The 26,061-nt window shown below is 39.4% G+C and overlaps 1 protein-coding gene across 3 annotated transcripts in view; it reads right to left on the reverse strand.

Moving 5' to 3' along the window:
• The window catches only part of RALGAPA1 (Ral GTPase activating protein catalytic subunit alpha 1), a 238,317-nt gene that overhangs the window by 195,326 nt on the left and 16,930 nt on the right, over positions 1-26,061 (reverse strand). For all 3 annotated transcript variants that reach the window (XM_042445432.1, XM_042445431.1, XM_042445430.1), the window contains exons 2-7: positions 10,735-10,845; positions 9,395-9,444; positions 6,759-6,816; positions 5,159-5,202; positions 4,749-4,926; positions 1,491-1,606 (exon numbers count right to left, since the gene is read on the reverse strand). In XM_042445432.1, the coding sequence (XP_042301366.1) occupies positions 1,491-1,606; positions 4,749-4,926; positions 5,159-5,202; positions 6,759-6,816; positions 9,395-9,444; positions 10,735-10,845 (557 nt within the window). The remainder of the gene's footprint in view (positions 1-1,490; positions 1,607-4,748; positions 4,927-5,158; positions 5,203-6,758; positions 6,817-9,394; positions 9,445-10,734; positions 10,846-26,061) is intronic.

Consider the following 26,061-nt stretch of genomic DNA (forward strand, 5'->3'; position numbering starts at 1 on the left):
TATTATTATTATTATTATTATTATTATTATTATTATTATTATTATTATTAACAAAGAGTCTGGCACGACCTGAAAGACTAATACAGTTTACTACAGAATAAGCTTTTATGAACTACAGCCCTTTATTCTACAAAAATTATGTCAGCATAAGACTTATTGGAATTTAAAGTATCACAGGACAGTTTGTTTCATTTATGTATACATATGTGTGTTTAAAAAAAGACATATATATTGTTTCTTTCAGAAAAGGAAGGAAGATTAAACTTGACCAACAGTCAATTTAGTTTTGAGACAGAAACATGTTTGTGCCCTTCCTCCTTCATCACAAATGCTATCTGATATTTATCATGCATGACATTCAAGGGCATTTCAGGAACCTTAGAGGTTTTCTCCTGTCTCCCTTAAAGAGTGGAGAAAGAATTTGCACAAAACAAAACAAAAACAAACCCCCCACTCTTCCAGGTTGCAGGATTTAATCAGAGCACCACCAGACAACACAAAAAGGGGACATATCAGGAGAGGCTGTGGATCTAAATCAGGGATGTAGCCAAGGGGGGGGGGATCTGGGGGTCCGGACCCCCCCTTCCATTCGAAAAATGAATGGTGTGTGCTGCTGTGCCGCCGCACTCAAGCCCCATTATAATTGTGGCACTTAGTCTGGACCCCCCCCCCTTCCTAAAATCCTAGCTACGTCCCTGTCTAAATGATACAAAGCTCTTCTGCATTCCATTATGTCTCCAAAATCAGGGAAAACTATAACAGTTCTGGATTGAACATAGATACTTTACTGGGCAATGCAGTAAAAGGGGAAGGGAGCTGGGGGAGGGAACTGTTCCTTGCTTTCCACTCTACTGAAGTGAAGTTCTGCTCTTATCTTACTTGCACCTTCTCCCTTCCCCTGAGAAATGTTCTGTAAAAAGCCATGTTCATTAAAGCAAGGCTTAATTCAGTAATGTCTGGGACTTTCAAGAAATTTTAGATCCCTCTCTATGAAATTTTGGCAAATATTTTAAAAGATTTTCACCACTTCTAAATATTGTGGGTAGCACCAATCCAATCTCATGAAATACAAACTGCATGACTTCTTGCATTTTTACGAAATTCCTGCCGATAGGATTATTTGGGGATCTGTCTTTGCCCTGCACCAGAGGTGATTCCACTGAATAGAGTTCTCCAGCCCTGTGTGTAGCATTTTCAAAGCACTGGAGGAACTGATGAGGACATGACGAGACAGGGAACCTCAGCCAACCAAGTTGCATGCCCCTAAGACTGTATGCAACTCATTGTATTTAGTAACATAACTAGTTTTTTTCTTTGCCTAGATTTGCCTAAATATAAAAATAATTTTAAACAGATGACTTTCTTTGACAATAGAAAAAAACTCAACTGGAATTCAGGCTGGAATTAAATAAATATTATTTATTTCATAATAAAATTATATACTGTTTAGAAAATCAATTATCTCAGAAAATGAAGGCAAGAAAACATACCTGAATTACTATGTATTTCAAAAGTGCTTCTAAAAAATAGCTTGTTAGATCATCTTGTCCTTTATCTCCTGATTGTGGAGGGACAAGGGGAATAATTTCTTCTGCAGTCACTTGTGCTGTTTATAAAATAAGCATAAAGATTGCCATATCTCATATGTTTCATTAGGAAAGCATTAAAACACACTGTTACTATTAGTTAATGTGCATGATCACATAACTATCTTTCCTCAGAATGTTTTATTCCCAGTGACCCCTAAACTACGCAGAGAAGAACGCTATAAGTAATCAGTTAACAATTAAACAAGACATTTATTTTTACCTTGTTCTCACTATAAAGCAGTCTGAATCACAAATATTTATAATACATTCCAATCCATTGCAAGCATGGAGGAATCGTCGGAGTTTAGTGAGCCCTATTTCTGCCCCACCCTCATTCTCTTCTTGGATGTTTCAAACTGCTGTTACAAACTGACAGCCAGGACTCTGTGCCTTGTAGCAATCCAACTGTTCAATAAGGTGCAAGTTCTCAAATTATTTCTGATCTGGACACCAGTGAAGTGATAGCCAGGGAATGGAGGTGGGCAGAATCATCACAAAAGACATACACATTAGCCTACAGAACAACTGGTGCAGTGCAATCTGTGAATACCCATGGAGGAGGTGAGTGAAAAAAAAGTGTTATGAGAAATGCTTCCGTGTGTGTGTGCGCGCGCATGTGTGTTCCCTTACCATGGCTTGAATGTACTCTGACTGCAAGCAGCCATGAGGCTTATCCCACCTGGTCATGTAGCCAAGCTGCCATGGACCCAAAAGTGAGCATTGAAATAGAGATCGATCAGATAGTTTGGGAGCTGCAATAGGGAAGAATTCACAGTTCCAGAAGACCGGAACTGATTTACAACAGCTTATTTTCTGCACCCAAGCCAGAGAGGGCTAAGTTACAACTCTATTCCCCATCTTTGAAATCCTATCTTAGGCCCCATTCCCACTAGGCATATAAAGCAACGTATATATCTGAGAGTCTGGATTAGATCAAGTTTCTGAGTCGTATTCGAATCAGGTCCATCGTTCCCATTACAAAAGGGAGCAAACGGACTTGGTTTTTCTTGATTCATGTTCTTGTTCCCATTGATATTTCTCCGTTGTACGTGGGGGGGTTTTGTTCCCCGTTCCCATTGCCTTTTTGGAACTGTTTTTTTTTAAAAGCTGTCAATCAAGTGTTTAGGTGATTAGATGTCACAGTGACATCTAATCCCCCCTTCTTCTTATCCCCCCTTCATCATCACACCACCCCAATATGCAGCAGCTAGCCACCCCTTTTCTGTCTCAAAAAAGAAAGCAAGGCTGGATGCAGGAGCCACATTCAGGGTTTGGGGGTTGTTTCTCTCTCTCTCTCTCTCTCTCTCTTTTTCCTTTCCGCTCACAAAAAGTTTTTGCCAGCCTCCCTTTCTCCATATCCTTTCTCCTCTTTCCTTTCTTTTCTCCTCCCTCTCCAAAAAACTATTTAACTTTCTTTTTTTTAAAAAAAAAAAGGTTTTACACACTCGATTATTATTATTATTATTATTATTATTTGCAAAGAGAGGGAGAGAAGGATGGCTCTGTGGGGAATTTGAAGAGAAAAAAAGTTGAGGGGTTGGATAGATACATAAAGAGAGAGGGAGTTGTATTTCTTAGCATTCCTCCCTTTAATTTTTTTAGGGGGTGCTTAGACAGCCTAAGGCCCTTTTATTACAGTTGGGAGCCTCTTGGTTTTCCAAGGCAGAGGCGCCCACTTGCAACCCAATGGTGTTCCTCGCAAGCAAGAGCCTCAGGTCCAGCATTCCTGCTTCAGGAGGATTTGGGGGAAAGCATTTCCTTTGCATTAAGCCCGCAGAAAGCTGAGGAGAGCCTGAGTGAGGAGGCTCCTGGCCTCCATAGGTCTCCTCCCAAGCAGGGGGACCCTTTCTCTTCAAAACACCCCAATATGCAGAAGCCATCACCCCTTTTCTGTCTCAAAAAAGGAAACAAGGCTGGATGCAGGAAGCCACATTCAGGGTTTTGGGGTTTCTCTCTCTCTCTCTCTCTTTCCTTTCCAGCCTCCCTTTCTCCATTTTCCTTCTCCTCTTTCCTTTCTTTTTCCCTCCCTCTCCAAAAAAAACCAGTTTAACTTTCTTCTTTTTAAAAATTTTTTGACACACCACCAGGAAAGGCTACGCGAATGGAGGAAAATGGCGCCAGGAATGCCAGTAAAGAACAAAGCTGATGACACCCCCTGGACAGCCCCTTGAACATTGCTCCTCCCCCGATTCGGACATCCTTGACGTACCCATCAATTTGCCACGGATCCGACACAGCAGCTGCAAAAAAAATCTCTGGAAAAGTGGTGTCAAGATAACCTGGGTTATCCACTGCTGATTCAGATTTTAGCTAGAGGAATTGATCAAATTTGGATCGAGTGCGGATTCAAATGAGAACGATTTTCCTTAAACAAGGATCAAACACGAGTTCAAATGAGAACGATGTTCCTATAATCCGATTCTTCTTTCGATTTATAGCCCAGTGGGAATGGGGCCTTAGTAATCCTTTACCATGCAGATTTGGCCTTTGATGTATGATAGACAATCTTTGCCTGAAACTAGTTTTATGCTATAACAGATCCTAAATTTTCTTTGTTAGAAGAAGAAGGAAGGAGCTAGCTTGGAGCTTCAGGGTAACCTCATGTCTACTTGTATTCCAAACTGGTTTCAAATCATGCTGCCCTCCAAGAAGCAGCTGAGTTGTACATTCATCATGAGATCACATCTTTGGAACACCCATGTCTTTGGGTAATTATCCTCTTAAGTGAACCCTGTCCTATCATTCCTTAGCTCGCATGTGTGTATGTCTGTGTGCTTGCGCATGTGTAAGAATGTGTGTGTGTATTTTTTCCTTTAATAAAATACAATTCAATTGATGAGTTCTGCCTGCATTCTTCTATTCCAGTAACCTCTGTATAAAAATGGGAAACAATTCCAGAAGGGTTGCTCATAGCAAAACCCATTAAATAACTGAGCTACATAAAATTCCCCCTAGAAGGAACCATTGTTACAAAAGGCTCGCTAACTCCAGAACAATGCCTTTCATGGGTCAAAAGCACCTGCAAAACACTGCATTGGGTTCTCGATCACTATTCCCAACATTAAACATAAATGTGTTTAGTCCTAAGTCAGTCAGTATGATTAGAATTGTACTTCTAATCAAAAATACATTGCATAAATATAACCATTACGTACTTACTTTCTTGAACATACAGTACAGGGTTTATGAGATTATCTAGAGTTCGAGGCCCATGCTCAGACTGTGGTGGTGGAAATCCAGGTATTAAACAGGAAAACATACAGAGCTGCTCTTTACTACAATTATTCTGAAGTGCTTGCAACCATAAGAGGAAGAGACGTACACCTTCACGACGAATCTTGAAAACAGAGGTGACAAAATATTTAAATCTTACGTTTATTAATATAAAGTTTAATATTTCAGCAGTGGTACAAATTCAGTGCCAAAAACTCTCAAATAGTTCCCATCAATTCAATTACTAAGTTTCCAAAATGTTGAATAAACTATCAAAACATATGACCCAATACTGTAAATGCTATCCACCCACCTCCCCTTCCCCTAAAATAATGGATTCCTAAAAGTTATCATACCTTTAAAGAATTCCCTGTATGAAGTAATTTCTTTAAAATTAAACCTGAAAAGAGAATGACACGTTCAGTATTTTTGCTTCCCATTAATATACAGTGTGAGAGTTCTCGGTCAGACTTGATAGAGACTTCTTAACAAGTCCTTGGCAATCTCTATATTATTTTTGGTGAGCTTGATATCCTCTGGCAACAGGCTCAATGCCAGAAGGGTGAAAAGATCACCACTCTGTCCACTTAATCAGGTAAGACTTCTCCTTATAAAAATAAAGTATTTGCACACACCACACTGCATTAGATAGTAGCTAAGTATTTCATCAAAAATCAAATCTTCAGTAGAAGACACTGTAGCACTGGCTGGATTTTGTGAGAATCCAAATTAAACTTACTTACTTACTTACTTTATTTATTTATTTACTTCCCCACTTTTCTCCCTTAAGGCACCAAAGTGGCTTACATCATACATTAAAAGAGCCTGAAATAATTTTTTTAAAACAGTTAAAAATACATGAAAGCTTCTGTACAATAAGCAGCAGCACACATGTTGAACTGCTCTAACCAGTCAAAAGCTGAAGGCCTGTTTAAATAAGGTCTTTGCTTGCTGTTGAAAAGAGAGGGGCCAATTCAGCCTCCCTTGGTATAGAGTTCCAAGCCTGGGGGTAATCATCAAGAAATCTCTCTCCTGGATTCTCACTAACTGTAATTGTGGTGGTGGTAGGACCAAGAGAAAGCCATAATTCATGATTATAGCAAAAAGGTAATTGTCCATTTGAAACTTTAGTAAATTATGAAAGATTCTGATAAAAAAAATTATTTTAAATTAAATGTGTGTGTTCCACACATTAGTACTGTTAAATGGCTTCACACAATCGATGAGGCTATTGTGTAGAAGTCATTTAACAGTACACTAATGCATGGAATATACATACAAAATCTTCCTTTATTTATATTGGTCTACACTTCTAAGAACTTCATGGGACTTATTTTTGACTAGAGATATGTAAAATTATATTGTTAATCAACACTAAACAAAAATACTTTTGAGTAACATTCTAGTAAGCCATGAATGGCCAGCTTTTGCACTGCTGCTGTTTTTCAGCCAGTAGCCCACAAGCCACAAGTGCATTTTGCCACACAAGTTTGCCCTTTCCCACCACAACTGATTATGTTCTGTTCATTAGTTTGATAACAGTCATGGAATACAAGCAGTCAGCCAAAGTCACAAAATTAGAAATAAAATCTAAACATGAAGGCATGAAATCTCTCCAATCCCTGGATCATTCTGCCCTCCATTCTGCTTTAATCCCATGGCACCCCAAATTACAAAAACGGTAGTTCCTCATTCATAAAGCAGATTTTCAGTTATCATTTTGCTAACAGTTAAGAATAATACCAAAATTTGTTGTCCTGTGGTGGCACATGCATGTGGCTGTGCTGCCATTGGGAACAATGGAATTTAATAGTGGCGCAGCTGCATGCATGTGCCGCCGTTGTGGACAACCCAGACTTGCCATATGTGGATGCTTGACTCGGTGGATGTCAAGTCTGTAGATATCGAGGGCTGACTGTAATCAGTAAAAATGCTAATACTGTTGCTAATACATACCAATACTGTGAAACTGCCATCTTTGATGAATTCTTTCTGGAAGGAGTTGCAATATTTTCTGTGAAAGCAAAAATGAACAGACATACAGTGAAGTTATTAAAACAAAAGGATTGTTCACTGTCAGGTAACTTCTAATGAAAGACACAACATAATAAGGAATGAAAAAAGCATATATAATAATAATAATAGAATGTATTTATATACCGCCCAATCACTGGGAATCTGAGTGGTTTACAACAGAGGGGATAATAGACGGTTCCCTGCCCTCAGGCTTACAATCTAATAGTTTATAATATATATAATAATATACAGCGCGCCCGTGCCATACGCGGGCGCGCCATACGCAGCCTTGAGAATACGCGCTCAAGCCGCGGGGCGCGCGCGGGGCGGAAGGGGTGGCGCGTCCCATTCAATTGAATGGCCGCGTGCGCCCATTGCGCCCCGTGCCACTGTGCACGAGCCCCATTGTTTCCAATGGGGCTCGAGCATAGGTGGAATTCGCCTTACGCGGCGGGATCTGGAACAGATCCCCCGCGTAAGGCGAGGACGGACTGTATAGTTCTCCCTCCATATTCGCGGGGGTTAGGGGAATGAGACCCTCACAAATATGAAAAAATCGCGAATAACTCCACCCCCCACTTAGAAACAATTTAAAGGGAAGAGTGAGCGGGGGGGGTGAGGGGCAGGGGAGCGCTCCTTTTTTCTTACCTTCCTGTCCCTTTAATTGGCTCCCTGCCCCATTCCCTGGGCGACCCAAGGAGATGATGGGGAAGATGTGCCTTGGCCCCTCCGAGACCTTTCTCCTCCCTGATCCTTCCCCTGGGCAGCCCAAGGAGAGGATCGGGGAGGAAAAGGCCAGAGGTGCCTTGTCCTCTCCGAGACCCTTGTCCTCCCTGATCCTTTCCCTGGGCAGCTCAAGGAGAGAATCAAGGAGGAGAAGGCAAGAGGTACCTTGGCCCCTCCGAGATGCTTCTCCTCCCCGATCCTCTCTTTGGGCTGCCCAGGGAGAGGGTCAGGGAGGAGAAGGGTTTTGTGGGGGGGAGGGCAAGGCACCTCTTGCCTTCTCTTCACTGATCGTCTCTCTGGGCAGCCCAAGAAGAAATCAGGCAGGGAAAGGGAGGAGGAATGCCCACAATAGCGGCCTTGACCTCGCAAATAATCAAAACCGTGAGTCTCAAGGCCATGAATATGGAGGGCTGACTGTAATCTGACAACATTAAAATATTAAGTGTTCCTAAACTGTACATGCCCCTTCCCCCCCACTTCTCCCATGGCTCCTGCTGGAGCAGCCAGTTTGTTAGTGTAATGATTAAATCCAATGTACTGTTCACGACAGGCTCATATTGATTGTCATTCCACTTCATGGTGTGAACAATGAGTCAATGGTGCAGCTAACCACTTGTGTGTATGTGCAATCAATTTGCAGGAGGCAATAAAATAATTATGGGCGTCAGCAGCTCACCAGTCCATTCCCTGTCTCCACACCGGCATGCAGTCTGTACACTGGTGTAACAGTTTACATTTTCCAGCCAGAACTGGAGCAAACCAGGGGTTATTTTGCTCCAGCAAATATGTCTGAAGCATGGCTTTATCCCAGATTCCTCCCATGTTGGCCATGTGTGAGGTTTAAATAGGTAGGCTTCAAAACGGGGCAAAATTATGTTTTATTGTGCAGACAGACACTAAGTTTTCTTTCATAGAGTAATAAAAGTTTATAGAACTTAATTTGTTGAATTCAAAGATGTTAGAATGTTCAGCTGATGTTAGATTCCAAATAATGTTTTAAAATGCCAACTACATACATCAGGTTGTAATCAAGAAAAATTACATGTGCATTTTTCCATTTATTTAAACTCCAGCCATTAGCAGACAATGGTCTGAACATCAGAAAGAAATCACAATCTAGAGAAGTTAATGCCTGAAAGGAATGGGAGCTTTCCCACCTGACATTTGTGTGTATATTGCTCAGACAATTATAAAGAATGTTATTCTCTCATATTGCCTGGCATTTTGCTTTTCAAATTTTGGGGGAAATTCGATTAACAACTGTTTGCAATATGGAAGGGAATTAAACCATAGGATTTGTGAATATACCACTGGTGTATCTGAAACTCCATGTTACAAACAGTTAAAGCCACCTCCACAGTCCCCCCCCCCACTTTTTGGCAAGCTAGTAATAACTGTTGGGAATACAGTCCATTCTTGCCATGGGCGGGGGATCCGTTCTGGACTCCCCACATAAGGCAAAAAATGCAGGACCTCAAGTCCTGTGCGGTGCGCCCCCACATGCCACAAGCACACACCCCCATTCATTCTATGGGGGCTTGCCATCCGCATGACTTTGAGTCTGCGTATGGCACAGGCGTGCTGTATAACGTTTGGTACTTTGATCTAGGATTATCTTAATATTACTAAACTTCACATTACCAAACCTGGTAATATAAAGCAAGAGAATCAACTTAAACTATAAATCTGAGCTCTGTTGAAAATGTAGACATATTAGAAATTAATCCTTGGAGTTTCCAACTTACTTTTACAAGTTTGAACTAAGAGAATAAGAATATGTTCAAGACGATGAAGAGAATAAACAACTTACACTCTACTTGAATGAGAAATTGTTAAACTAAGAATCTTACCTCAAAAATAAAAAGTATTGCATCTAATTCTTCCCTCTGTGACTTGTGACCTAAATTTAGAAAATAAGATATGTTTACATAGTTATTTCATAATAAATATGGATTTGATTTGAAATATGTGTTCATTTCATTTCATGACTCAAAGGAAGAAATGTGACATAAGGCCCAAGTTAAGACCAGGTATTATCTGGCTCCTCCGCTTTCAAAGGTGATTCTGTTAATGACCATGCCACCTGCTGCCACACAGGTAAAATAAAGACAATAAGGACTTCTCATTAGACTGACTAGGAAGTGCCATTTATATGTCCTTTGCAGAACTGTCCCCCATACTGACCATTCATTTTATAACAGTATGAAGTAACTGAAATATGGATTTTACTCCTCCTCCTTCTCCTCCTCGTCCTCTTCTTCTTCTTCCCTTCCTGACTATTATCTTCTGGATCCTATCTAATACACTGGAGTGAAGCAGACTGGCATCTTGGATCGGCCCCCAATTGGCCGGGGACTGTGGTGACCACACAGGCCGGTCTGAAAGTGGTGCAGTCCCAAACAGGCAATCAGCAAGGACAGCTTTTTCCCCACTCCTTTTTCTGGAGGCTTCAGGCAGCCTTGGGTGGCCCCGGAGCAGTTTCCAGACAATCTGTGGGTATGGTCTGTACATCCTATCCCTGAAGCATCTGGAAGCCACCCTTTTTGGCCCATGTGTTTCAGGCCACTGTTAGCTATTATTTTAAATGGAATGCATTGATGGGGTATCACTATATAAACGTAATAAATGAAAAAAAATATTAAGATGCACTCTCAAGTGATGCATCTACAGTCTACAATTTCACTACTGGTTAATACATTTCAACAATATTATCTGCAGATCTATTTCAGATGACATTTGAAGACTAACTGTCAGAATAAGTTCACCACATAACTATGTTTCTTAACTATGTAATTTTTGCACCCAAATCTGGGTGACATGGCAATATTGACAAATATGCACCAAGTACAACTTTAAACTGGGCTGATGAAAAATTCAATCCAGTTTGGAAATTAGCTCAAACAAGACTATAACAGAGAACAAATAGAAATGATTCTCAAAATGAAAAATGTTTCACATTGACTATCACATCTACAAAATTTAGAAACTTTGTTTTTAAAAATAAGTTTATATCTGAATGTGTTAACAACTGCAAGCAAAGTATTTTAAAAATCCAAGGTTAAAAACATTTTTAAGGAAATTAGGACAATGCAAACCCAAAACCCTGATGCAATTCAAATAACATATACAAATAAAATAAAATAAAAATCCACTCCAAATCAAAAGTACAGGGTTGGTTTCTATTTCTTACCTTTCTGTTTAAGACCAATTTCAATAGTCACAAAATTTTCAAAGAACACATAATATATGTGTGAAAAATGTTGGTCAAAAAACTGCTTAAGATCTATAGACTCTGCATTCTCTGCAAAATAAAAAACAGATTATTATTTCAGTATTACATGACACTGCAACACATTTACTATTTAACATTGTTGAATAGTGAATATATAAATGACAATGACAGTTACAATGGGGTTTGGTTCCAGGACCCCCATCAATGCAACATCTGTGGATGCTCAAGTCCCTATTAAATAGAATGGTCTAGTAAAATGATGGTCCTGATATAAAATAGCAAAGCCAAAGTTTGCTTTTTGGATTTTGTGTGGGGGGGGTGGGTGGGGGGGTAGGGTATTTTCAAGGTGCGAAAGGTTGAATCCATGGATGAAGAATCTGTAATTACAGAGAGCAGACTGTATTGTAATACAAACAATAAAAATGTCTAGGATTTCAGGTAATCACTTCTATAAATAATTATTATAATTATTTATTTTATTCATTTTAATAATAATAATAATAATAATAATAAACTTTATTTGTATACTGCTTTTCCACAGATCAAAGCGGTTTACAGCCGTAGAAAACCATTACAACCATAAAAAAAGTTACAAAACATCTCTAGATAAAAACCAATTATACAATGGCATCAACATACACAACTTCATTTATCAGGGGGGAAGGCTTGACAAAAAAGGTTTTAAGCCTTTTAAAAAATGTTTCTAGGTGGGTCGTCAAACGGAGCTCCTCAGGAAGGCTATTCCAGATTCGCGGGGCCATCACTGAAAAGGCCATCTGGGAAGTAACAAAATATTTAGAAGGTGGAATTTCCAGCAAGTTCTTCCCGGTTGTTCTGAGTGTGCGGGGCGGATTATATGGGGAGATGCAGTCCCTCAAGTTACTCGGGCCCAAGCCATGTAGGGCTTTATAGCTAATTACCAACACCTTGTATTGCGCTCGGAAGCAAATAGACAGCCAGTGAAGATCTTTTAAAATAGGTGTTATATGGTCAAACCTAAATGTACCGGTGACCAGTCTGGCTGCTATATTTTGTACTAACTGAAGCTTCCAGGCTTGGTACAAGGGTAGCCCCATGTAGAGAGCATTACAGAAATCTAGATGAGAGGTTACCAGAGCATGTACCACAGTTTCAAGTTCCCTTTGGCCCAGGTAGGGTCACAGTTGGCGTATCAACCGAAGTTGATAGCAAGCTCTTCTGACCGTTGCATCTACTTGAGATGTCAACTGCAGAGATGAGTCCAGAAGTACTCCTAGACTGCGAACTTCGTCCTTCAGGGGAAATGTGACCCCATTCAGGACAGGTGGATAAACTTCCTTCCCCGGGCCTGTGGAACCTATCACCAGTACTTCCGTTTTCTTTGGATTCAAACTGAGTTTGTTTTCCCTCATCCAGCCCATTACCGACTCCAGGCAGGCATTCAGAGGGGAGACGCCATCTTTAGTCACTGCATCAGTCGGAGACACAAAGAAACATATTTGGGTGTCATCGGCATACTGATAACACCGCGCCTCATGTCTTCGGATGATCTCTCCAAGCGGTTTCATGTAAATGTTGAACAAAGTGGGGGACAAAATAGCTCCCTGAGGGACACCAGATGTGAGTTCCCTCTTAGAGGAGCAAGTGTCCCCCAACTGCACCATCTGGAATCTGCCCAAGAGGTAGGAAGAGAATCACTAGAGTGCAGTGCCCCCGATACCCAACTCCCTCAGGCGTTCCAGAAGGATACCATGGTCTATGGTATCAAAAGCCGCTGAGATGTCCAAAAGCACCAACCAGGTCACACTTCCCCTGTCGATGCCCAGACGGAGATCACTGACTAAGGCGACCATGGCAGTCTCAACTCCGTATCCCGCTCTGAAGACAGTTTGAAATGGGTCCAGATAATTGGTTTCATCCAAGACTGCTTGGAGTTGGAAGGCGACCGCTCTCTTGATCACCTTACCCAGAAATGGCAACAATCAGACTGGGCTGTAGTAATTCCTTGCCAGGGGGTCTAGGGAGGGATTTTTTTAGCAACGGTTTAACTGTCGCTAGCTTTAAACTTGATGGAAATTTTCCCTCCCTGAAGGATGCACTGATTATACGTTGTAACAACGTTACAGGATTCCCACCCTGGGCGGTCAGCCAAGGAGGACAGGGATTGAGAGAGCATGTCGTCTTCCTAACACTTCCAAGAATCTTGTCCACTTCATCAGTATGTATTTATTCATTTATAATGAGACTGAAGGCAACTAATAACATTTTAAAATGAAACAGATTGATAACTACAAAAAAACTTCAAAAAGTGTATGTATATCTTATTATAAAAATCAACTAAACAACTTGTAACTTTAAAAACATTAAGATTCATTAAAAATATTCAAACCATAAAAACAGCCATACACAGTACACAGCCCCATTCACATTACGAAATACTCTGTAGTTCAGACTTGCAACGATTCTGCTCGGTGCATTGTTGTTGTTTGCCTTCAAGTCATTTCCAACCTATGGTGGCCTTATCATGAGGTTTTCTAGGCAAGATTTGTTTGGAAGAGGTTTGCTATTGCCTCTTGCCCAAGGTCACCCATGGGTTTCATGGCAGAGAGGGGAATTGAACCCTGATCTCCAGAGTTATAGTCCAACACTCAAACTATTATTATTATTATTATTATTATTATTATTATTATTATCATCATCCTTTATTTATAAAGCGCTGTACATTTACACAGCGCTGTACATATAACCTTTTAGTTAGACGGTTCCCTGCCCGCAGGCTTACAATCTAAAAAGACACGACACAAAAGGAGAAGGGAGAGGTGGTGGGGAAAGGGATCAGGTCCAGCAGTTCTTCTCTACTTCTGAGGCCTGGACCAAGGCAGATGGAATGGAGGAAGGGCTTGGGTTCTTAATGGATGGTCAAAAGTAGAAGGGAATGGCATTTAGGGAAGGGGGAAAGTTCAGCTCATCTGCACTCTCACATAGGCCTCTCTCCCCCTCAAGATGGTGGTCGGAAGGAGGGCTCTTCTTTCAGGCAAGGCCTGTTGTTGCCGGCCTGCCTCTCTCCCCTTCAAGATGGTGGTCGGAAGGAGGCCTCTTTGTCGTTGCAGGCGAGGCCTGTTGTTGCTGGCCTGCCTCTCTCCCCTTCAAGATGCCACATTAACTCTAAGAGGAGATACAGTCCTTCCAATAGCCAGGACCCAAGTCATATAAATATTTATAGGTCATCACCAGTTCCCTGAAATAGCCAGTCAGTGGAGTTGTTGCAACAGGGAAGTTATGTGCTCCCTGTAGCTAGTCTCATTTAACAGTCTGGCTGCTACTCTTTGAACCACTGATGTTTCTGAGCACTTCTTCACTAGACTAGTCTGAAGGATAAGAAACTACAATAGCACCTATTTTAAATGAGTACTCAGTACATGAGAAGCTTAAATATCTAATCAATGTATTTTTTGCAACACAACATTTAATTCTCATCTTCAGAAAATTATTACACATGGTTTCTATATTTATCTATGAATAGATGGTTAAAAGACCTGATGAGTGCTTCTTTCATGAGAGTGAAACAAAGGAAGAGACAGGGCTTTTTATTGTGAGGGAAAGGGCATGAAGCAAAAATTGATACTTTGAAAGTAACAAAATGTAAAACAAAATGGCAGTGAATTAAATCAGAAGAGAATGTTGCAAACAATATGCAAATCAGAATAATGAAAGAAAGGTTCTGTATAAGTTTCTAGCTATCATCTACTAGCATACTTGGCATCCTTTTGAGGCCCATACAAAAATAACTAAATGACTAACTGTATAATTACCTCACAATAAATACAGGACTGAGATAAATCTGCATCCTCTTTGCCCTTTACAGTAGCAAATCTGTGCAACAGTTTTTAAGTATTTTATCAGGAGGGTAATATTATTTGATCTTTTTATCTTTCTTATCTTTCCGTCTGAGATTAATTTCACAGATGATGATGATGATGATGATGATGATGATGATTGCAAGTTTACTGGGTAGTGGAAGTAGTTTTTCTCTTTGTTTTGCTGCTGGAAGTAATGGTATTCCTCCTGGTGGCTGACAAGAGGAATGCTGCTGCCAGCACTTGAAACATTTTCAAAACATTTTCATACAATCATAGAGTTGGAAGAGACCACAAGGGCCATCCAGTCCAACCACCTGCCATGCAGGAAGACACAATTAAAGCACCTCCGACAGATGGCACTCAACTTGTGTTTAAAAATCTCCAAAGAAGGAGCACCCACCACACCCCGAGGCAACATATTCCACTGTTGAACAGCTTTTACAAGCCATGGATGGTTGGATAAATTAAGATGCTACTACTAAATATTTGTTTATTTATGGCCTCTCATCCCATCTATGTACAATAAATAAAATATTAATTAGAATATTATCCATGTATAGAACAAAAGATAAAAGCATTAATTAAAAACATATTAAAACAATTTCTTTAAAAATAGCTCAAAAATTGCACAACTGGTTTTAAGGCCCAAAGCCATGCAAAACCATATAACGTTTAGAACCACCAGAAGCTCAAGAAGGATGGAACTAGCTTGTCTCTTGGAAGCAATGTCCACAGCCAGAACACTGCTGAAAGTCTTGTCTCATGTCCTCATCAACCTAGTCTTACAAGGTAGTGGGACACTCCACAGGGCCTCCAGTAATGACCTCAGATTCTGTACAGACTCATATGGGAGGAGCCAGCCTTTCAGATGCTCCATCCCCAAGCAGTTTAGCACTTTGTAGGTCAAAATCAATCCTTTGAACTGAGTTCAGAAGCAAACTGGTAGCCCATGATGCAGCTGGTGTAAGACCAATGCCATACTGGTGGAGAGCCTGCATTGGAACATGCACCTCTGGCACACAGCTATGACATGCCTTCTGGTGCAAACTGCTCAAACCACCTTTTCAATGTGGCAGTCTCCTACAAGATGTGTTAGTGGAAAGGGGAGGGAGCAGCAGAGGTGTGTCCATCTATTTTCCTGCAGCTGGATTTACTGTGACAGACATCCTCAGGGATCTCTTATGGATCTTCTGGAGTTCCTTGAGGATGACATTTTTGCAGTGTATCCAATGTACAGGAAAATAGCTGGACATATATCTGCTGCTTCCCCCCCCCCCCAAATATTCTCCAACAAAATGCTCTGTCTCGGCAGTCAGCCAGGGCAAGGAAATTGTATAGCTGTCCTCCCAGAAGCAATGCTAGACCCAAAATGGGGGGGGGGGGGGAATCTATTTTCCATGTTTTCTAAAAATATAAAACAGAATTATAAAAGATTTATACTATACTGAATTTCTGAGCATTGCAAAATTCTGAGAAGCATGAAATTAGGAGAAGTATGCTCTAACTAGTTAGAATTTAAAGTTTGTAAAGTTAGATTTTAAAGTTAGGATTGTATTAATATTCTATTCTGTGATACCTTTATTTTTAATTTATGTAGAGCATTATTACCCAAATCTTTGGCCAAAAAGCCTCCTAGAATAGTTTATGGAGATGAATAAATTGGTATTAGAGAGCTAGCATGGTGTAGTGGTTTTAGCATTTGACTACCACTCTGAAGGTCATGGTTCAGATCTCCAGCTAGTCATGTAAACCCACTGGATGACCCTGGGTAAGTAACACAACCTCAGCCTCACAGGAAGGCAATGGCAAACTCCTTTTAACAAATCTTGCCAAGAAGACCTCATCATAGGGTTATTTCAGAGTTGCTGTAAGTGTGAAATGACTTGAAGGCATATAACAAGAAATTATTAGTCCCTTCCCCAGTCTTACAATGAAAGAACAAACCAAACAAGGAGAAGGGGATGGCAAAGGAAGACAGTAACTCAGGAGTTTATCACATGTGAGGAATTTCTCTTAAATTCGAATGAAAAGAAAGTGGGGCCAGAACGCATTCATGTGAACTTGCTAGTTCAGCTAATTTATGTGAACTCGAATTGCGTTCGAAATGACTTCCCATTGCCCGAAAATAGCTTGCCATTGCCCAAAATTGCATGTGGTAGTCTATCATGCAATAATGTGAAACCCCATGATTGCATTCGGATTGACTTCCCATTGCCCGAAATTGCATGTAGTAGTTTATCACGCAATAACGTTAAACCCCATGATTGCGTTCAGATTGCCACTGGATTATACTTCCAATTTCCCTTGTCTGATAAACTTCTCAGGCTCAGCATGTATCCACACTGAAGAAACAAAGGAGTTTGACACCACTTTAACTGTCACAACTCAATGCTATGGAATTCTGGGATTTGTAGTTTTATTAACTATTTAACTTTCCACGTCAAAGAGCTCTAGTGCCCCATTAAACTACAAATCCCAGAATTCCATAGCATTGAGCATGGCAGTTAAAGTGATATCAGAGTGCTTTCTTTCTTCAGTGTGAGAGCAGCCTCAGATACTATGTAAACTTATAGTTCTTACAATAACCATCCAAGCTAGAAACAGTTTAAAAAATTCCTTCACCCAATTTTCAATGGCACATAACCACAATTAAGTCCAGCTAGAAGGATGTGCTATAAGAAAGGTGGGAATCTTGTTTCTCTCAAGATGCTGAACTGCAACTCCCAGTATTGCTTACCATTGCCTATGCTGGATAAGGCAGTTGGTTACTGCAATTCAACAACATCTAATTGGTGCAATTTCCACTCCTGGTTGGGGTGGGAACTGCAGAGCCCACACTTTCTCCCTATCTTTACAGGAAAGAAGGGGAAACATCTGAGCACTGCAAAGTCCATATTCAAAATGATGATGCAAACAGTCAACAGAAAGCAGAGGACAGGAGATTTATGTTGTCCACTGGCAACAGAGAACAGATGCAAACTATTTTCTATTCATCATCCAAAAATTATGTAGTATACTCCTTAAACAAAACACTAGCTGCTTGGCCTTCCCAAACTAACTTAAATTTATCATACTAATCGAAGAAAGATAATACTTTTGCATATCTATTTATTTACATTTTATCTGTTTCATCTGATCTTCTAAATACTGAAAGGGCTAAGTTTGCAAATCACTCATGGCACAAAATAAGAATAAATTAAGAAGACATATTTTAACTTTTTCATGCTTCATAAGAGTAATAAACAATACAGAAAGAAAATACTTTTACTTATGTGTCATCTTTAGCTAATTTAGAAAAATCCAATTTTTGTATACACAAAAATACAAAGAATGAAAAGATGAAAATAATACAGATCCATAAATATCACAATGCACTACATTTTGTTCAAAGACTAGAACTGGAACATCAGGGGCCTCACTGGGCAGATAAAAATATAACACACATTTTTATATAGGAGGCCACTCCTCCTTCTGGCCATATGGTACTGGAAACAAAGTACTTTAAAATTCAGGAAATTTAAATTTCATTAGTAAAACAAAAAGGTTTGTTCCTATGAGATCCAGGATACATACTGGTGTGAAAGACCATGAGATGCTTTAGGTAAATCTTTAATAAGTCTATGGCATAGCTCTAGATAATACAAGGCAGGTACAGCATCTTGTATTTGTACCTGGAAGACTGCTCAATTTAAAATCAAACAATTTACAATACGAGGCAACACAAGATATATACAGTGACCATTAACAACAGTGGTAAAGAATTGTTAAAAAAAGGGCAAAGCTAGGAAGCTTGTTCTACATTAAATTAAGAATTCTAGTGGATGAGAAATCCCTGGTCACTGGCCTTAAAACCAATCCAACCAACCAAAAATAAACAACTCACTCCCTGTTTCTTTTTATGCTGCAAGAGACTAACACACGTCTTTCAAAACTACTAGAACGGAAACCACCAGAGTGCTCATATAAATGCGATCATCAAGACATCATTCCTAAGTGACTAAAGGTGAAAAATTTACTACAGGCAACATATACAAATTACAGTATAGTGACAAGTTATACGACATCCTCTCCAGGAAACTATTTAATCATCTCATGAGTATCCTATACTGTATCTTCTCTTTACTTATGGGAAGACCAAAAAGAAAATCTCAGATCTGGAACCACACATACAAAGCCAACAGGCCTCTGCACAACAGAATGCTAGACAGAATTTCTCCAGAAAGAAATAGCAGTTTGCTTCTCTAAAGATACTTTTTGCTTCTCTAAAGAAAAGGGGGAGGGGGGAAACCTGTCTCTGCCCCACAGCACAAAGACCACCAACCTGGACAATAATATTGTAAACATTTCCAGCCACTCACTCAGCCAGGCAGAGGAGTCTGTCCTTTTACGTGGCCTATCCCTTCTCCTTCAACTTCCATTCTCTCATTAACCTGAGCCTGGAAAAATCCACACAACAAGTTCAATTTCTTGACACCGCTATGGAACTGTACAATGGACTTCCAATGGACAAATCTGCTCTATCAAAAACCCACAGATCACTCCACATACTGTACATGCCTCCAGTTTCCACTCAGGACACACTACCAAATTTATTGTTTATAGTGAAGCCCTCTGATACAATTGCATCTGCTCAGACGTACAAGACAAAAGACTCAAAACATTGGATTTACAATAGGCATTTCTCCAACTACAACACCCACTTATGGCGCTGAAGTAACACAAAGATTAATAGCCAGCAACCAAGTATTACAAAACAGACCAAACACACTAAATGGTCCAAAACAGACGGGCAGGAAAGCATGGCTTTTGGTCGCTGTGGGGGTGTTTCGATGATGCGGTCAGAAGGCATGCGAGGAGAGTGCCCAGCCACAAAAAGCCGGCTGGAAAAGGAGCAGAGAAGGTTTGCTCTTTGCTGGTGTCCTGTTTGGGACTAAGACAGCAGCCTGGATTGGGATAGTGACTGTGCTGTCATTGCAGTCCTGTGCTGATCCATCTGCATGACCCCAATGACAGAACACTCCAGTGGTCACCCACAGTCTTCAGCTGAGACTACTCAAACACATCATCAGAAAACGGCAACCTATTCCTGAAAATAGTGCACCTTCTCACAAGCTCTAAAAGGCAGACCTTTATTGGCCTACAGACAGCCTCCAAATCTAAGCAAATTTCAGTCAACACTGAGGGGTAAAAAACAAACAAACCCAAAAACCTTTGCCATTTTTCTTTTTTGTTGCACGATTCTATCTATTCCTGAAGTAGATACTTTTAGAAAACAATTAGGCTATACAAAAAATCAGTTATGAATACTAGAACACATGTCATTAGGAAGTAATACATCCATAGTTATCTTGGGTGGTTTATGGTTGTTAACTAGAGATAACACGTTGTGTTTAGACTATGAGTAACAAATCAGGACTTCTGAATGCTGACCAGCAAGTGATGTTTTAATAAAAATGCCATATTGTTTTGTTACATTTATAACTTGCTCTTGCTCCTCACCACTCACAACAACCCTGTTAAGTAGGCTTATGAGGTCACGTAAATGGCCCAAGATCATTCTGTGAGTTTTGTGACTTAAACCTGGATCTCATAAGTCCCACTTCAACTGTCTAACTACTACATCACATAAAGTCCATTTTTATTTTTCCAAACATTCTAAAGACCTCTTGGTTCTAGAAGAGGAGAAAACTTAAAAATAAAACTATAGCATGGGATGACACAAGATATTATATGATAACCCTCAAAAATTAGATACCAAGGGATAGCAACGTAAGAGATATCACCCTATTAGTAATAACCCATCTCCAGTATTTAATAATGTCTGTACTGCTCATTTACAACACTATTCCATTTAAAATCCAACATTTTAAATATTTAAGCTAAGATTTGCATGTTATAGCTTCTTAGTCTGAAAGATCACTTATATTTTTACAAATCTGTCACAGCTCTAAAAGTAAACTCACACACCTTGCTCTCAGTCCCACCACTATGGCTGATCAAGAACAGAGACACAATGAACACATCCTTCTCAGAGGTGCCCCATGCTTGTTCATTTCTCTCCCCAGCCTTTCTTTTATTTCTCTTAAGTCAGGAGGGGATAAGAGCAGGTATTGGAGTCTTGCATAGGCTCCACAAGGGACCATGATGGATGTTTGTAAATTAATTTGTTTTTAACATTTTTATTGTAAATGACGCTTTAAAAACTTGCACTAAAAGGCAGGGTAGAAATATTTTTATTTAATTAATTAATTAATTTAAAAATAGTCTGTATAAAGGAGATATAAATGACAAGGAAGGAACTCAAGGACCATAAACAATACAAAGGATAGGTCCGGCCTTCAAAGCTGAAGAAATGTTGTGTTAAGGAGCTGTTAACAAGATTCCACAGTGTACTTGGCAAGAACTTTTGTTTATCCTAACAATCCAGAGGCATATGTAGATATTAATAGCAGTTTTCCAAAACCTTTCCCATTGCCACACAGTGAGGGATGCACTTCATCCTAGCCCCCCCACATCTTTAGGTTCAGTAGCTTATTTTTAAAAAATGAAAACCACTGTCTGAATCCAGTTTGATACTATTTTAATTGCCATGGTTCCATGCTATGGAATTCTGGGATTTGTTGTTTTGTGAGATATTTAGCCTTTTCTGTCAGAGAGGTCTGGTGCCACATCAAACTACATAACCCTGAATAAGAATAAGGAGGGCAGTGCTCTTCCTGAAAACATATCTAATGTCAAGGCTTTTTAGTCTTCTTCTTTCAAAGGCGAAGAACTAATGTTTCTAATATCCAGTAGGCTACCATTTAAGTCTTATTTTGATATACTGTATAGGTTGAATCTCCATTATACAGAATTCTAAAATATTGTAAAAACCAATCCCCCCCCTTTGGTGGATGAGATAGTGACAGCTTTGTTTTGGCATGGTTAATCACAAACTTTGTTTTATGCACAAAATTATTTAAAATATTGTATAAACTTACCTTCAGGCTACGTATATAAGGCTTATATGAAACATAAATAAATTTTACATTTAGATTTGTGTCCCATCTCCAAGATATCACATGTATATGCAAATATAGTGGGCCCTTGGTATCCATTGGGGTTTGATTCCAGGACCCCCAGTGGATAACAAAATCCGTGTCCCAAAATTTAAGTCCCATCATCATCATCATCATAACCTTTATTAGGCATCTCAAAAACATAATACACAATTAAAATTATAACTAAAATTATTTACATAGATACTTTAAAATTCCTTCCTTATACAAGTTATTCTATGCACTACAGCTGTTCAAATTGTACCAAATTTTTGTTGCCTCCATTAGAAAATTTGACATTAATCGTGTAATCTGCTCATTACAATCCTCCAATAAATGCACTAGAGTTATATCCATTACATAGTAATTCATTTCCATCAGTTTCATTATCAATTTCTTTCTCGGTTTTTGATACAATGGGCAAAGAAAAACAATATGTTGTAGGGTATCTGGGGATGTTTCACAAAAACATAAACGGTTAGCAAATGGAATTTTCATATATCTCCCCTTAGTAACACAAGACGGATGGATGTTCAGTCTTGCAAAGAGGAAGGCTTTCCTCGCAGCATGAAGGGACAATGATTGGAAATACTTTGGTATCTCACCACAACAGGGGGGAATGCCAAATACAAAAGGGGAGCATACTCCCATTAAATACAATGGCACAGTAAAATGGTTTCCCTTACATTAAATAACACAATCAAGGTTTGCTGTTATACATATTTTCAATATTTTCAAACTGTGGATGCTAGAATCCATGGATAAAAAATCCATGGATATGGAGGACTGACTGTACAGCATTCCAAAATAAATAAATAAATAAATCTGAAATCCAAAATAAGTCTAGTCCCAAGTATGTGGATAATGGGGACTCAACCTGTCCTTGGGTGAGAGATTTTACAAGTTTTAAGAGAAAGAGAAGTGGATAACTGATGGGCTGCTAATTTTAAACTATTACAGTAACTCTACTTATTCAAAAACATGGGTTAACCATGAACAGCTTTTACACCTATGTTAATTACTACAGCAAATTTGTTAAGCGATAATGTGGGGAATTTTTTTTTTTTTAAATGAGGATAATGATGAATCAGGGTAACTTTTAACTGTATTGGGCAGATTATCTATAGAACAGTTCCCTTTGGCTTTTATCTAGCATTTTAAATTAAATTGCTGCTTATGTCTGCTTGTGTTCCTTGAAGATGTCTACTGGCTGCTATCACCTCTTTTCAAGACTTGTTAAAAATAAAACCATAATGAAATAAGGAGGTTAAGCTGTTTCTCTACAAAGCTCTGTTTTTGTCTTTCTGGAATATTAGACAATATTTGAAAATAGTCAAACAATAAGTATCTACTTTCACCAGCAAGCAAAAACTTTTATTTTAAAGTAGACCTTTAACACAAAATTGTGCCCAGAGAAGCTTGTGATTCAGTACTTGCTTTGCTATGTTTTTAATGACTTTATAATTTTCCCTTAGTATTTTTAAGAATTTTATATTTTTGAACTGTCATATTAATGTGGCGTTTTAACTGTGTTTTAAAATTATATTGTTGTTACGGTTTTAAAATATCTTTTGGGAGCTGCCTTGTGTCCAATTTGGAGAAAAGAAGCATAAAATAAAATAAATAATACAATAAATAAGTAGTCCACTGAAAATATCTGACTGATCAACTGACCAGTATTCCAACTCTTCAGATGAACATGACAACAAAGTCTCACTTTTGTCAGCACAAGCTAGTGTAATGCAGCATGACATTTAAGCAATTCAAAGTCTTATTCAAAGTTTTATTCAGGGTATGTGAATACAACTTTGAGTTAACTAAGGGCCTGTACAGACAGGCCAAAATAAAGCTGCTTCGAGTCACTTTGGAGGTATGCTGTTTAAATGAAACACATATCTTAAGAGGCCAGAAGCTGTGCCAAAGCTGTGCTCCGGTCCTTAAGATGGGAGCGTGGCTTTGGAGTGGTTTCCAACCTCTTAGGACGCAGGCATCATTTAAACAGCATACCTCCAAAGTGACTCAAAGCAGCTTTATTTTGGCCTGTCTGTATAGGCTCTAAATATCATGTTGCATTATTCTAGCTTCTGCTGACAAAAGTGAGACTTTGTTGTCATGTTCATTTGAAGAGTTGGAATTACTGGTCAGCTGATCATATATTTTCAGTGGACTACTTATCTATTGTATATATTTATTTTATTTTATGTTTTTTCTCCACCCAATTAACAAGCTATACCAGTGTCAGTTACCCTTGCTACTCCTACAGTGAGAAACAAAATTTGTGAAGGAGCTTGCTATACAGTGGGCTTTTGATATCCACTGGGGTTTGGTTCCAGGACCTCCTGGATCCATGGATGCTCAAGTCCCATTATATACAGTGACTATAAGTCCAATTATAGAGAGAGTAACATTTTACTATAAATAGTAAAACTGTGTCCCTTACATGAAATAGCAAAATCATACAATCATAGAATTGGAAGAAACCACAAAGGTCATCCAGTCCAACCACCTGCCATGCAGGAAGACACAATTAAAGCACCTCTGACAGATGGCCACTCAACCTTTGTTTAAAAATCTCCAAAGAAGGAGCACCCACCACACCCTGAGGCAACATATTCCACTGTTGAACAGCTCTTACAAGCCATGAATGGTTGAATCTGTGGATATGGAGGGCTGACTGTACTCGGAAAGTTATTCAAATGAGTAGAAGCATGGGACTCCCCTGCAACAGGGAGCTCTTTGTAATCAGGGTTCTTCATCAAAGGACAATTCTCCCTGTCACATATTAATCACATGAGGAGGAGAAATTAAATAGAGCTAAACCTGTCATTTTCCATTTTTGCCAAGTAACGAGCCATACTGCAAAGTCACTCTGTGTTTACATTAGTCTCTTATATTAATAACTATCCAGGGAATACAGCTGTGTGCCTATACTTGTCTAGCGGCAAGTGAAACAGCAGACACACATTTGCTACTATGCACTCTCTCTTTCTCCCAGTATCGGCATTCCAGACGTTTGTCGATTTATGGCAACACTATTAATTTTGTCGTTTTCTTAGGCAAGGAATACTCAGAGTTGGGGCTGCCAGTTCCTTCCTTGGAAATATAGCTTACACCACCTGGTATTTGCTGGCGATCTCCCATCCAAGTACTAACCAGGATCGATGTCTTTAGGGTATTTAGTCCTATACTTTGCTTTCTATCTATGCTTTATCATGTCAATTGAAAAAAGTAGGGGAAAGGCAGACTGCAATTTACTGCTGCAAAAATAATCTAGCAGATTACTACCATTTGCTATCACTGCTGGCTGGTAGGAGTTTTGATAACTATAAAAACAGTCTGCCTGTATAACAAGGTGAAGCAAACCCGAAATAAGATTCAGACGATGTTTTCCAGAAACTGACTGGTATAGTTGGCGTCACTCCTCTGGCATGTATGGCAACACGCCCATTATTATTCTTTGATGAAGCGGCTTCAGAATTTGGTAAACAGGAAAATGAAGCTCTTAATAAGGACTGAAGTGTTTTAGTGTTCCAAGCAGGTTGTGGCAACAACCAGAGGCCTTCATTTATTTCAATATGTTAGCAGGCATTAGAAACATGTTCTAGGAATATATTTTAAGACTTTAAAAATATGTGCATGCTTTTTGCCCTTCCTTAGTTGTACGCTTTATCTAAAATGTGCCTTCACCAGCAGGCAAAAGGACAATTAACAGTAAAGCAAGGGTGGATTTAAAGTCATTTGTCTATCACAAAAGAGTGCACATCAAAATCAAACCTAAGAGAATGTTCCTAACAGATGCGCCCAAATAACAGGACATCAATTTCTCAGTTATCTAGAGAGAAGCAGCAAATGCTCCCCATGACCAACTGTAGAGAAAACTGCTTCTGAAAAGAAAAGAGGCAAATACTAAACTGTTATTGCACTACTATATGTTTGTCTGATTATCACATGCCTGCTCTCTGTACAGTGTACAGATACAATGTTTATTACTGGAAAACAAACATGCCTCACTTAACAAAGCTTCTGACAGTGAATTTCCTTTTTACAATGGATTTTAGGTCCCTTTAGCCTGCTTTCTTCACTCATCCTCTGTGTAGCTGAATATTTTTTAGCAGAATCAGAATTATGAGGATGGTGAAAGACATCTGGAGAAATACAGACTTTTGGAGTGCACTGTGTGCAGTAAACAATGAAATAAACAAAGCCTGAGCTGGGACTTTTCTACTGTAACTGAATCTACAGCATTTGTCTACCATTGGCAAGGTAAACAGCAGCTGCCTCTGGAATTCCTTACTGAGCCTGTGCAAACAGTCAAACAGAGAGAAAAAAGGAGAGACTATGAGCCTACTTCACCAGCTACCCCCAGCATGTTAAAGAAGAACAGGTTCATAAGTCTGGGCACCAAGCAG

Source organism: Sceloporus undulatus, chromosome 1 (assembly GCF_019175285.1).
Source record: "Sceloporus undulatus isolate JIND9_A2432 ecotype Alabama chromosome 1, SceUnd_v1.1, whole genome shotgun sequence".
In the NCBI taxonomy this organism is placed as follows: domain Eukaryota; kingdom Metazoa; phylum Chordata; class Lepidosauria; order Squamata; family Phrynosomatidae; genus Sceloporus; species Sceloporus undulatus.